At 43.5% G+C, this 14,635-nt stretch overlaps 1 protein-coding gene across 2 annotated transcripts; it reads left to right on the top strand.

Moving 5' to 3' along the window:
• Nucleotides 1-8,121: 8,121 nt before the first annotated feature.
• LOC114861872 (zinc finger protein 501-like) lies at nt 8,122-12,433 on the top strand. 2 transcript variants are annotated; one of them, XM_055512054.1, is made up of 2 exons: nt 8,122-9,118; nt 10,696-10,832. In XM_055512054.1, exon 1 carries the CDS (start codon nt 8,265-8,267, stop codon nt 8,949-8,951), a length of 687 nt encoding a protein of 228 aa, XP_055368029.1. In that variant the 5' UTR covers nt 8,122-8,264; the 3' UTR covers nt 8,952-9,118; nt 10,696-10,832. The 2 variants fall into 2 exon arrangements, with proteins under 2 accessions (XP_055368029.1, XP_029017375.1); XM_029161542.3 differs by having other exon boundaries at nt 8,138-8,846; nt 10,696-12,433.
• The last annotated feature ends 2,202 nt before the right edge of the window (nt 12,434-14,635 follow it).

The following is a 14,635-nucleotide window of genomic DNA, read 5'->3' as shown; positions in this document are numbered from 1 at the left end:
GGGTCAAAGCACTCCATGTCTTTGGCTAGGGATTTAAGCTGGCGTAGGCGCAAACTTAAGTTTGGGGAAGGATAAGCACTATCAGAGTCACTTGAGCTTGTGTCGTCCCACCGGTCGCTGTAACGTGGGTGAACCCGACGCTGCTTCCTGCATTTGGAATGAGGTGCTTTCTCCTCCAACAGGGGGCTTAACCTACCACTGTCACTCTGGCTCTCAGGTTGGGTTTCCCTCCCCAGAGTGGGGGCATTCCTGTCCTCAGTGCATGAGGGGGAGTAAAACAAGTTTGCTCTGGATGCCTTCCTGTGCACTGGAGTACTAGTGTCTCTGTACTCAGCCACTGTAGTGGTCTGGAAACCTTTTCCATTGACTATGTCACTGGTAACACAAGTAGCTGGACTGAGCTGGTGCTCGTAAGGAGGTGGCTGGGGGGGTCTTTAGTCTCTGGGCGAGAGCCACTGCGCCTGTTTGGGGCATCTGCCGCTTTTTTTGTAAATAAGAATAAACCTGGGGAATAAAAACGATTCTGATTCTGAAAGCGGCTGATCAACTTCGTAGGAACACATTTCATATGGTACAGGTGAAAGGGAGACTAACAACCCAACGCAGCCGAGGCTGTAGCAGGCAGACGTATTGATGGGTGTTTCCCCTTCCCCCAGTGTCCCTGCTCTGGGACGTGGATGGCCACGCCCACTTTCATTCACCAGACGGACATGAAAGAGGGAATAAGGAAATAAACAGCTGGTTAACTTTGTAGGAACATGGTTGTAGCTCTGCAATGACTTTATGTGGTACAGGTGAAAGAAGTAATAACGAAATAAATGGAATATGAAACGGAAACGCTTTCAAGCGTTTTCTGTTTATATTTTTTATTGCACATTTGTTAAAAATTGATGGGTGTCTCTCTTTTGATTTTGTCTTCGTCTAAATAAGTGTAAAACAGTCTTATTACTCATGCAGAATCAATATATGCAGAACAAACAACTTGCTGCATTAATGAGTCGGAGATCTACTGAGTCCTGGCGTTCTGGCATACCACAGAGAGAGTTTATTACAATTTATTTATTTTTATTATATGATATCCTCTACAACTTAGCAGTGGTAGTCTGCCAGACTTGTGTGAAATACTATAAGAAGAGCGTTTTAAAAAGTCAAGTGAAAGGTTTTGGCGTCTCACAACCTACGTAGGTGCAGCTGATCACGCTGCCTGATCTCCCATGGAGTTTTTCTTTGTCTCGGAGCTAAAGTATTTACACCTATTGACCGAGTGGAGACAATATGTTAATGTCTCCGTGCCAACACGTAGTAGGGGATGGGGTTTGAAGTTTGCTTTTGGAACTGAATCAACATCAGACGCCGTAACTCGCGCGAAGCGAGTTCCAAATCCACTGTGTTGCCTGTGTAATAAAACATTGTTTTTCTGCAGATATTGTGGTAAATGTCATTACGGTAAAGTGTAATGTTGCAGCTTCCGTTTAAAGGACACATTGACTATGTCTTACTGTTTTAACTGTTTAACTTGACCAACTTAAAAGTGGTCAAAGTGGTTTATGCTGCAGAGCAGGAGTTATTTTCGTTTTCATTCAGTGAAAAACTTTAACATTTATCGTGCATAATAAGCACATGTAAAACAAACAAGCTGCTGCATTAATGCGTTGTTGATCTGCTGAGTCCTGACGTTCTGACGCACCATAGAGAAAGATTTAATACAATGTATTTATTTATATTAAATAAAATCCTCTTACAGATTTTATGTGAACGTCCATAAGAACTGCGTTTAAACAGCGGTGAAGTGAAAGGTTTTTAATGTCAGGAGTATAAGAAAAAGACCATTGGTTTTAGAAGCAAGATTTAGTTTAATTAGTAGGAGATCAGATCAGGGGACTCTGCCGGTGTTTGCACTCAGCTGACTCATTCCGCCTCCAGACAGGTCTGTCCTGGAAAAACTGATACCGTGTTTCAATATACTTTGTAATATATGGCCCCACTGTGCATTTGATTATGGACTCCTCGAAAAACTGTCTATCCATAATCCCCTCGAAAATAATCATTGGTCCTGGTCCCCACTTAGAAATCATTCCCCAAACGTGGAGTTTGAGGGGATGCTTAGGTCGCGGTTTGGAAACCAAGTGTCCTTTCTCTGCGAAACTCATTCTGGCAAAATGCTCCAATGCCACAGTCGATTCATTTTTCCCCGAAACGAGAAAACGGGAAACGGCTTTAAGTCCATTAATGTGTCTGGTTTTGAAAACACAGTTTTCAGCTCGTTTATTTGTTTTTAACACGCTGCTTTGAATAAATGCCGTTTGTCCTTTTTAAACGAGATGGTGGGGCTTTCTCGTTACAATACGAAGTTACTGGACTTACTGGGAGCCTGGGTGAGAGGCAGGGTACACCCTGGACGGGTCGCCAGTCCATCGCAGGGCAACACAGAGACAGACAACCATTCACACACACACTCACACCTACGGGCAATGGAGAGACTAATGCACTGACTCTGGGAGGAAGCTGGAGAACCCAGGGAGAACCCACACAAACACGGGGAGAACAAACTCCACACAGAAAGGCACCAGGGCCGCCTCCGGGAATCAAATCCCGAACCTTCTTGCTGTGAGGCGACGGTGCTACCCACCGTACCACCGTGCCACATTCTGACAAATCATGTGTCTTAAGAGTCTTCCATCTCTGTGGTCTACTTCGTTCACTACTGGATCCTCTTGGTCATCTTAAGCAGGACAAGGAGGGTGGCTCTGCTTGTATTGTGGCAACGTTATGAAGGACAACACAATCACATGCCCTCTCTGGACTGACCCTGAGGCCACGCAGACACTGGAACCTCGCCTTCAGGATGCCTGTGGTCGTCTCCACCTTGGCCGTGTTCTGCTGTGGGCCCGGTTTAACTGTGTCTGTGGTCCAGGTTCAGGGTAGGGTGTCATCAAACAGGGCAGACAAGGGAATACTCTGTCCCCCACCAAGTAGCTATTGCAGTGTCCTGTAATGATTAAAATGTGTAAAACAATAAAACAATACAGTAAAATCATGAACTTGTGTAAATTACAACATAACCTGTTGGAACAAGTGACATAGTGATGATTCCCTGAAGATTCTGGAATCATGCACTGACCCTGATCATTTGGCTTCAACATTAGTGATGAGATGGGTTGCATCAAATATTACCTAGATAATTGAAACAGTAATGAGTTTAATAGTCTTTAAACCAAAAGATTCTTAACACGAAATAATTGTTACCCGCACATTGATATTGTGAAATGATTTCCTCTTAACATAGTCTCCCTCATTGGCTGAAGGAGCTTTAATAGGAATGTGGGTGCCATCCATGCACCCAATCACATTTGGAAAGTCTACGGTAATACGAAAGCGTGCATGTGTGCAGTACATCCGAGGTGTACGTATTAAAATATGTGCCATAGATTATCATAGAAAGGACAAACCTGCCACTCAAAAGTGTCCTGATGCAAAAAACAAAGAGCTACGCACAGAATGCTTTCTGTGGTAAGTGCAGACCCGCGTTTGTTAAGTTTGAGATGAAATGTTTTTAATAGTTCGTTAAATACATTAATGATTCTGTAGAGAAATGATAACGCTCCCTCCTTCAAATAATTCTCATATAAAAATCTTATGAAAAAAAACATTGATACGTAGCTTTATGACCCTCTGCTCCGGAGCAGGTTATGTTCAGAGAGTAAGTTGCTATGGTTACAAACATACCCTGAAAGTTCCCTTCATTTTAGGAATCGAAAGCTGAGGTTAATCACTAACTTACCCTCAAACTTACCTGGGTATGTCACATAACCCGGTTTCTGGAACACACCCCTGTTCCAGTTCTAAAGAAAACTCAAAAACACATCTCACTCTAATTCTGGAGCGTCAAACTGCCCTTTTCCAAGTCTCCCTGCTGATTACCTTGAGCAGGTGTGTCAGTTGGCCCACCCGGCTGCTGATTGACTGAACACACCTGATCAAGGTAATCAGTAGGCTCTGGGGAAGGGAGAGTTGGAAAACCAGCAAGGGACTGGTTTGAATATGACACCCCTCCTCTAATTCCTCCTCAAAGTAGTGTGCAGGCGTGGGCCTTGCTGCAGCATGTTTTGATCGTTCTGTCTTACTGTCTTTTTCTGTATTTTTACTTACTTTTACCTATTGATTTTCTTGCACCCTCTCTGACCATGTTGTTCGAGATTTTTTGTTAATTTTTTGCTTGGATTTATACTTTCCCTCATTTGCAAAGCTGGTGCACGAGAGCCGCCACGGTCTGCTGCCACAATACACACCTCAGGTTCAAAGGCAGCCTGCCACCATTAAAACTGTTAAAAGGTGGATGGATGAGGACCGTGTTGCTCTGCAGAGCTGCTTTGAAGACACTGACTGGGAGGCTCTCTGTGAACCTCATGGTGAGTTACATTACAGACTCCATGCATCCTCTGATCAAACCCTCAGTCAATCCCCTCCAGTTTGCATATCAACCCTATCTAGGAGTGGAGAACCACCTCCAACTGAACATCAGTAAAACTAAGACTAAGCTGATTTTGACTTTTGGAAGTCTGGGAGTGCTGTGAGCTGAGAGGAGGACGCTGGTCAAACTCCTCTCTAGCCTAAACAACACCTCCCACCCCCTAGCATTTTTTTAAACAGTTTGTAGTTTTTTAGCTTTACGCATGAACAAATGCACTAAATATTAAGGAATATAGATATGCCATATATCATATTAATCCATAGAGTCTTGGCTTTAATGCTGTATAAATGTATTTTACATTGACAAACACGGAGTTCAACTAGCTCAAACTTGGTCTCTAGCTCCATCTGGTGACTATATAAGGCATTTACAGTATTGCATTGGTAGGCATTGCAGTAATATTAATTTAAAAATAGTTATATATGTACAGATAAAACTTATTTTCTTCAAAATAATCACTTTTATAGGTATAAAAAAATATTATGGTTATTACCTTTTAGAAAAATCAGATCTTGCACGAGAGATGATTGATGAGATGATTTTAATACATTGTGCAAGGAACTTATTTTGATGTGTTCTGACCAGTAACACATAAACTAAAATTTACACCTCATATCACATCACACAAGTGTCCTCTACATTATGACACCAAATGTATTCAAGTAGCCCCTATGATTGCACATATATACTCTGTATGGCATCTATACCCCCCTCCACCCACCCAACTACAATACCAAAAAATAGGGTTTTAATCTCCCTACCATCTTGTGTGTACCTCCAACTGTGACAACAATCAATGTGTGCAAAAGAATTTCCCTTTTGAATTCAAGATTTCCATCTTAAATCTCGAAACATCACGGCTCTGACAGTTAAGGAACTCGATCAGTCAACGCTCTCGCTTCTGATCGGTCCAGCTCAGATTTGCTGCTCAATGGTTCCTTCCTCAGTATTGTCTACAGTAAGTCCTGGGTGGATGCAGTCATAGAGACAACCAGGTCTCTTTCTGTCACAGATTTATAGAACTGATGTTAAGCAACAACATTAAAAAGTGCAAGAACATTACGATCAATTGGAAATAACATTTAACACTATGTGACATCTGTGTTTAGTGTTTGTCAGATCAGTGGATGGTTCAGCGCTTTACCTGAATGTCTGTGTTGATATCTGTCTGCCTTTGTCTTTACATTCAGCTCTAGTGTCTCTGCTCGTGTTCCTACTCAGTGTCCTTCCAGCAGAGCTTTCGAACTCTTCGCAGCTCAAAGACACAGCTGTGAAACTGAATACCGGCAACTGCTGGGCCTCCCTCTAGGAGCAGCTGGAAGAGTTGAAACAACAGCATCTGCATGTCTGTCAACTAAATACAAAGCATTTGAAAGAGCAACTTTTTTGGACTTGAATATCAGTTGTATCGGTGGTGAAGTGTTTGTGAACTAATAGTTTATGTAACAGATTCTATTGTCTGGCTGCTTTTCACTGCTGGAACTGCCTGAAACAAATTGTCTGTATAGTTTTATTTCCATCGACCATCTGGCTGCAGAAGATCCTTTTGAAGGGAAGCTGCAGCTGAGTCTGGGTCACTTAGTGTAGGGTTTTGGCCTCAGTATCTAGAGTTGACCTTTGTGCCCAACAGTGGACAACAGGAGATGTATAACAGTGTTTACATGTAATATTTTATGAGAAACCTGTAGTAAGACAATGTTTGAAAGACATGTCCACAGTTTGTTATGGGAAAAATTGTCTCTTCCTTATTTTTATGTGTCTTCCTTATTTCTATGCATTTCTATGCAGTTATTATACGAGTTATGACTTATGTTCTGCAATTAATATCTTATGTTTTGTCTTACTGTATGCATTTGACATTTCACCTAGATTGTTCAATGGTTGTCTCTGCCTGATAGACTCTCAACTCTAGCTCCCAAACCCAAGGTCTGGGAGTTGTGTCTCTGTCTGTTGAGACTTGGTGCTCCTTTCTCACAGATAGTTGGACGTCAGCGATGCAGGTGTGAGAAAGTAAAAATCTTCACACACACTGCGACAGGGAGGAGATGGTGCATGTAATTTGATTGGGATAGAAAGACATTCCACCCTAGTCGGACAGAGAAGCTAAAAGGCAGAAGCAACTTGAGGATCGTGGGCTCTTTGCATCACACCTTCGTGGTGTGTGCACTGATCTCCCCAGCTGGTTTTTGGTTTGTTGATGTGCACGATCAACATCCATGCTTTTTATTTGCTTTCCCCATTATTTTTATTTTCTTTATTATTTCAATAAATCGCACAAAAGGACAACTCTCTCATCTACTTCTTTATGGAAAATTTCCACCACAAGTTACATATGAATAGAGTTTACCTACCAAATGCTGGTCTGGAGCAGAACAGTGATGTCACAACTAGAGAGAAACTAAACTCTGCATCAGAGAAGTGAGAAATCTTTGTCTGCCATGTAGAAACAGATTCATTAAAAGAAAAAAAGATTTACTAGGTAAACGTTGCTCCTGTGTTTAAACTCCTAACAAAACAAAACTAACTCCTGTGTTTCTAGTTTTAGAAACACAGGAGTTGGTTTAGTTTTTCTGTGTCTGCTGCAGGTGAAGAACAGGGTATGTTAACAGGTCAGAGTGACTGTTCTATAACCTTTGTAATTTGGAAGAATCATAGTCAAAGGAATTTCTGGGATTGACTCCAGGAAACAGACATTTCCTTTTGAGTAAACATTTATAGTTGATCACTGATTTCGGGCCTTACTCCAAAGGTTGGTCTGCTCCAAAAGTTAGAACGGAACCAGATGTCTAGCTGACGTGTGTAGATGCCTAGTTTGAGGGTCTATGAGCCCATGCCTGAGCCTGAGAGGGACAGAGCCCCACGTATCAGTAGATGACACTCTTTTCCTCTCTCTCCCTTGTTAATAATAATATGTCATCACTTGTAATAAATCTAAAAGTATTTGTTTAAACATTAAAGCAGTGGTGGTTTTAGTTTGTCTATCTTTTCGAATCGAATCGAATTAGAATCAGAAAAGCTTTATTGCCAGGTTCTGTAGAGGGCACGAGGAATTTGACTTGGTTTAAGTACAAACAGTACAACATACACTCAGTCTAGCAACTTGGGTCAAACGGTTCGTCTGTTAAGGAGATAAACCAGAGGAATCCAAGCCTCCTGCTCTTAAATGTTACATTTTTACTTCACTTTTGTTTTTAAGGCACTTATTAGTCTTGCCAATTACTGTGACATCGATTATCCTGACTTCTACAACCTTTTTGTGGTGATTTTAGCAGCAGCCTCCAAAGACTTTTTCACATTTCATCTCGTGGCCAGGAGATGTTGCAGATGCTGACACAGAAGAACTGCTGTCTCCTTTTTCAGACCGTTCTATAACATTTGATCCACAGTTTGCTCTGCAGACAGCTTTGTAGCATTAAGTACGTGTCTCAACTTCTTGTGGTACTTTGCGTGATTGTCTTTGAAGATAATTTTGCACATCTGTGACTTAAAAAAATCACAATTCGTGTCTTATAAATTATTCAAATCTATTGTTTTTCAAAGATTTCAGTCATGTATGTGATGAATGTCGTGATGTGTTATGAATTAATTTACTTGCATTAATGATAATGACGCCGTAACAGCTCGACACGTGATGTGAGGTCTCGCTCGCATTGGCTACGAAGTTTGGTCCGTGCGACGCTTCCGCTTCACAAGATCGACGCTGTGTCGAGCAGCAGAGCTCGGGTTGGACATCTCTACGACAGAGGCTAAAGACAGAGCGGAGAACAGCTGAAGTTTAGCGACCTGGAATAAAATGGATCAGTACAAGCTCGAAATGATAGAACGTGACCTGCACGTCCATCAAGACCAGGATCGGTCCAGTAGCGGGATAAAAGAGGAGCAGCAAAACCCGAGTTTAACCGAGCTGGACCGGTCCAGTAGCGGAATAAAAGAGGAGCAACAGGACCCGAGTTTAACCGAGCTGGACCGGTCCAGTAGCGGAATAAAAGAGGAGCAGCAAAACCCGAGTTTAACCGAGCAGGACCCGTTCAGTAACACGTTAAAGAAGGAGCAGCAGGATCCGAGTTTGACCGAGCTGGACCGGTCCAGTAGCGGAATAAAGGAGGAGCAACAGGACCCGAGTTTAACCGAGCTGGACCGGTCCAGTAGCGGAATAAAAGAGGAGCAGCAAAACCCGAGTTTAACCGAGCAGGACCCGTTCAGTAACACGTTAAAGAAGGAGCAGCAGGATCCGAGTTTGACCGAGCTGGACCGGTCCAGTACCGGAATAAAGGAGGAGCAACAGGACCCGAGTTTAACCGAGCTGGACCGGTCCAGTAGCGGAGCTGAGGTGGAGCAGCAGGACCCTATCCAGTCTGGTCCCACAGATCAACAGGTTGTTCCTGCTGAGATCTTTGTGCTAGTAGTAAAAACAGGACACAGACATTATACTGTCTTAGTTTTCCCTTTAAAGGCAGAGGAAGAATGTGGAGCAGAGTAAAAGAGCTGCAGCACTAAGCAAGAGCCAAACGCAAAAAGCAGCAAAGCCTCCTCCATCACATTTTTTTAAAGGCTGCTTCTTCAGCATTCTGGCTCCAGTCCCACTATTCAGTCAGAGACAGATGATTGTTTACTTTAGAAGAAGTTGTCTCCCAGGACGAACTCCAGGTCACTGTGACCCCCCCCCCCCCCCACACACACACACACGGTGCAAACACACAGAATTCTCTTTGTCTTAGAACACAGACTGAACCTTGTGAGGAACAAGATTTGAGACACTCAACACACTGAGCAGACATATTGTTAAGCTAGAACATGAATGATATAATATACATCACCACTGCACTAGGAGACAGAGAATGTTGTGTTTGGCCTGTGTGAGCAGGCTGGAGTTTATTCTCTTGGAAAACAAGAAGTAAACACACGATAATATGTCTCTAATGTCATGAGCTGTGCCTGTAGTTCTTCTGGTCTCTTTGTCTTTGTTTGGGCATATCTGCACTATCCCAAAAACTTTCCTTCTCTCTGATTGTGTTTTATGGACTTCATCACTGAATAGAAGTGGTAGGTTTTCCTGCAGAGCTCTGCCTCTTCCTTCCTTCCTCTCTCTCAGTTGTTGATTTAGACTCATGACCTAATGCACACATAGTTAAAAAATACACCTGGACTGAAGCTGTTTTTACAAGTCTATGCTTTTCATGACTGTTACACTGAGTTGGATTTCTGTTTGTTGAGAAACTGTCCTCCTGAGGAACCATTGTTGAAATTGAGCCCATGTTTGCTGCTTTGTCTGTTCTGTTAGAACATATTAGATGGCTATTATTAGATTTTGCAACTTAGGGGAAAACCCCTAGTGTGTTGAGCTTCCTGTTAACTGAACATTACAGTAATATTAGGTTTGACAGGAAGTTAATGGACCTTGTCCTGCAGTCGAAGTAAGTTAGATGAAGGACTCGCTTCCTTTCCATCATTCTCTGTGCTTTTCTCTGTCTCTTTACACTAGGACAGTGTTTTGGAAAAAATGTTGTTTGAGTTGAATCTTTACTTAAAACCAAAGCAAGTCAGTGAGAGAGAAGTTAGTAGTAGCAAGTTTTACAAGTTGTAGGAAGGTGAGTATATTCACATACAGTACATCCACAGATGTTCTGATTTTAGTCTAAGCGTCTATCGGTCCTATGCAACGTGCTGATACGTGTGTATCTAGTTTAATGGAGCAAACTGATGTTTTGATATGTTCTGATATTTGTCTCATTGAAAAGCAGTCAGTCTGTCACTGCAATTTCCTCATGATTTCATATCAGTCCCTAAAGAGAACGTGTGTGATTGGAGCGAGGATGGAAGTAAAAACAGATGTTGGTTCAAGATTCAAGTTTTCTTCATTCCACTCAGCTGAAGGCTTAAACAAAATTTAGTTCCTCACCATCTGCTGACAGTGCAGACAAGTAAATAAAACATAAATAAGTTGTAAGTTAAAAAGAAGATGCAGAATAAGATTGAAGTTGAATTTGAAGTTGCTGTAAATGCAGCAGAGGAACCAACAAAACAGCAGATTATCTGGAATTTGGTTCATTCTCTGTATAAATGAAGCTAAAACTTCACCAGGTTTGGTTCCATGGTTCAGTAGTGTCTGTCTGCATAGAAGTATCAGAAGACACAGAAGTTTTGGGGAACCTTGCTATTTTTTGATCTTGCAGCTATTTTGTCTCCATGAAATTTAAATTGTTTTTCTTCTTTGTGTATTTCAGAAACTTAGAGGAAAGGGTGGTTCACGTCTGTATCTCTGTCAGCCATGTAATAAAGACTTTAACAAACTATCCCAGCTAAAGATTCATCAGAAGGTTCACCATGATGAGAAACCACCCTACAGCTGTGACCAGTGTGGCAAAACCTTCACTACAAGAGGTAGCCTAAAGACCCATCACCAAATTCATACAGGACAAAGACCATACACCTGCAACGATTGTGGAGCAGCTTTTCGAATGTCACATCATTTGAAAGTTCACTATTATATTCACACTGGAGAGAAACCTTATGGTTGTGATCATTGTGGAAAAGCGTTTTATTTGTCTGCTCATCTGAAACAGCACCAGCGGATTCACACTGGAGAGAAACCGTATTCTTGTGAAACCTGTGGAAAAACATTTGCCTCAACCTACCAACTAAAACATCACCAGCACATTCACACGGGAGAAAATCCATACCGGTGCGATCAGTGTGGAAGAACCCTTTCAAGTGCCACCAACTTAAGACGACATCGGTATATTCACACTGGAGAGAAACTTTTTTCGTGTGAAACCTGTGGAAAAACCTTCTCCCAATCCTGCAAGCTAAAACAGCACCAAGAAATTCACACTAGAGAAAACCTCCACTACTGTGATCAGTGTGGAAAAGTTTTTTCTCGAGCCGACAAATTAAGACTACACCAGCGTGTTCATTCTGCAGAACAAAAGAAATATCCATGTGAAACCTGTGGTAAACATTACTCTACATCCTCCAGTCTGAAACAGCACTATCAAATTCACAGTGGACAGAAACCTTACTCATGTGGTCAGTGTGGAAAAATGTTTTCTATGTTTAAGTCCCTAACACGCCATCAGCGCATTCACACTGAATAAAAAACTTATTTGTGTGAAACCTGTGGACATGGTTTTGATACATCATCTTCCTTTTAAAAGGCACCATCAAATTCACACTAGACAAAAACCTTACTGTTGTGAGGTGTGTGGTAAAAACTTTTATTCCACCCTGCAATCTAAAACAGCACTACCGTTTTCACACAGGAGAAAAGCCTTATTGCTGTGATCAGTGTGGTAGAAATTTCTTTACATCCTCAGACCTAAAAAAGCACCAGCACATTCACAAAGGTCAAATATCTTAATGTAACACTAGAAAGAAGTCTTAGTTGTGGAGAAGCACCTTCTAATCATTTATCTTTAATGAAAACAATATATTCACACAGGGCAAACTTCTCAGGTGTGAATGATGTGGAAACATTTTCACCAGATGTACAGAAGTTTGTACAATTAAAGACACTAGTGTCTGTGAGCAGCAAACTGCTCATTATTATCCTCCATTTTTAATTTTATTAGTATCCTTACCTGTGGTAGTAAAAGAGGTTTTAGGTTTATGCTTTCCGAAGATCAAAACACTTTATTTCGTTGAACTGTTGTAAACATATCACACAACCTACATTCATTTTGCTCAACATGTGGTGAGGTTAGTGGAAACATCAAATGTTTGTTATCTAGTGATGTATGTATCTGCCTCCTTGTGAAATTAACTTTCTGTACCATGTGTGGGTCATCCTGCCTCTGCCTTTCACATTCATCACAAATACTGTATATGAGAATCAAAGCTGTTGTTCAGAACTGTCTCTAATAAGAGACTGATATTAATGAGTGTAAGCGTAAAAATGAGCTTCAATGTGGTCGACAGCTGGTATCAATGCTCAGCATTAATGACCTATTAAAGCATGTGACGTGGTTCTGCTTTAATTGTCATGAGAGCATAGGAGAGTTATTTTAATACAGTTCTTACCTGCCCTCCAACTCTGAAAACGCTTATTTGGTTTTCTTTTTTGTTTTTTAACCAAAAATATGTAATTTCACAAGAATTTTATATATACAGTACAGACACACCTGTTAGACACACCTTCTCATTCAGAGAATTTTCTTTATTTTCATGTCTATAGATTCACACTGAGGGCATCAAAACTATGAATTAACCCATGTGGAATTAAATACATAACAAAAAAGTGTGAAACAACTGAAAATATGTCATATTCTAGGTTCTTCAAAGTAGCCACCTTTTGCTTTGATTACTGCTTTGCAACACTCTTGGCATTCTCTTGATGAGCTTCAAGAGGTAGTCACCTGAAATGGTTGTCACTTCATGGGTGTACCCTCTCAGGTTTAATAAGTGGGATTTCTTGCCTTATAAATGGGTTTGGGACCATCAGTTGGGTTGTGCAGAAGTCAGGTGGATACACAGCTGATAGTCATACTGAATAGACTGTTAGAATTTGTATTATGGAAAGAAAAAAAACAGCTAAATAAAGAAAAATGAGTGGCCATCACTCCTCCCTGAACCGCCGCCTTACCGTGGTGGAGGAGTTTGTGTGCCCGAATGACCCCGGGAGCTATGTTGTCGGGGGCTAAATGCCCCTGGTAGGGTCTCCCAAGGCAAACAGGTCCTGGGCGACGGGCCAGACTAAGAGCGGTTCACAACCCCCCTATGAAAGATAAACCACCAAGGCCAGAGACGTCGCCCGGTATGGCGCAGCCGGGGCCCCACCCTGGAGCCAGGCCCGGGGTTGGGGCTCGTATGCGAGCGCCTGGTGGCCGGGCCTATTCCCACGGGGCCCGGCCGGGCACAGCCCGAAAGAGCGACGTGGGGCCGTCCTCAAGTGGACCCACCATCCGCGGGAGGAACCGTAGGGGGCCGGTGCAGAGTGGATTGGGCGGCAGTCGAAGGCGGGAGCCTGGGCGCCCCAATCCCTGGATAACCAATCTGGTTATTGGGACATGGAATGTCACGTCACTGGGGGGAAAGGAGCCTGAGCTTGTGCAGGAGGTCGAGCGGTACCGGCTAGAAATAGTCGGGCTCACCTCCACACACAGCCTGGGCTCTGGAACCCAACTCCTTGAGAGGGGCTGGACCCTTTTCTACTCTGGAGTTGCCTGCGGTGAGAGGCGGCGGGCTGGTGTGGGCTTGCTCATAGCTCCCCAGCTTAGTCGCCATGTGTTGGAGTTTTCCCCGGTGGACGAGAGGGTCGCTTCCCTGCGCCTTCGGGTGGGGGATAGGTCACTCACCGTCATTTGTGCTTACGGGCCGAATGGCAGTGTGGAGTACCCGGCCTTCTTGGGGTCCCTGGAGGGAGTGTTGGAAAGCGCTCCAACTGGGGACCCCATCGTTCTTCTGGGAGATTTCAATGCCCACGTAGGTAACGACAGTGATACCTGGAGAGGCGTGATTGGGAGGAACGGCCTCCCTGATCTGAACCCGAATGGTGTTATGTTATTGGACTTCTGTGCTAGGCACAGTTTGGCCATAACTAACACCATGTTCGAACATAAGGGTGTCCATCGGTGCACGTGGCACCAGGACACCCTAGGCCGGAGGTCGATGATAGACTTTGTAGTCGTTTCACCTGACCTTCGGCCATATGTTTTGGACACTCGGGTGAAGAGAGGGGCTGAGCTGTCAACTGATCACCACCTGGTGGTGAGTAGGATCCGCTGGCAGAGAAGGAGGCTGGAACGACTTGGCAGGCCCAAACGTATTGTGAGGGTCTGTTGGGAACGCCTGGCTGAACCCTCTGTCAGACGGACCTTTAACTCACACCTCCGGGAGAGCTTCGACCAGATTCCGAGGGAGGTGGGAGACATAGAGTCCGAGTGGACCATGTTCTCCGTCTCCATTGTCAACGCGGCCGTTCGGAGCTGTGGACGCAGGGTCTCCGGTGCCTGTCGTGGTGGTAATCCCCGAACCCGGTGGTGGACGCCGGAGGTAAGGGACGCCATCAAGCTGAAGAAGGAGTCCTACCAGGTATGGTTGACCTGTAGGACTCCTGAGGCAGCTGATGGGTACCGGCAGGCCAAGCGTGCTGCAGCCCGTGCCGTTGCGGAGGCAAAAACTCGGGCTTGGGAGGAGTTCGGGGAGGCCATGGAGGAGGACTATCGCTCG

Source organism: Betta splendens, chromosome 9 (genome assembly GCF_900634795.4).
Source record: "Betta splendens chromosome 9, fBetSpl5.4, whole genome shotgun sequence".
Lineage (NCBI taxonomy): Eukaryota > Metazoa > Chordata > Actinopteri > Anabantiformes > Osphronemidae > Betta > Betta splendens.
Note: the sequence above shows the minus strand (reverse complement) of the source record. Positions and strands in the feature narration are given on the sequence as shown.

Excerpts from the sequence above, each read along its gene's own strand:
- LOC114861872 (XM_029161542.3), top strand. The coding sequence starts at position 8,265 with ATGGATCAGTACAAGCTCGAAATGATAGAACGTGACCTGCACGTCCAT. Across the intron at positions 8,847-10,695 it reads CTGGTCCCACAGATCAACAG|AAACTTAGAGGAAAGGGTGG; the intron begins GTTGTTCCTGCT and ends TGTGTATTTCAG.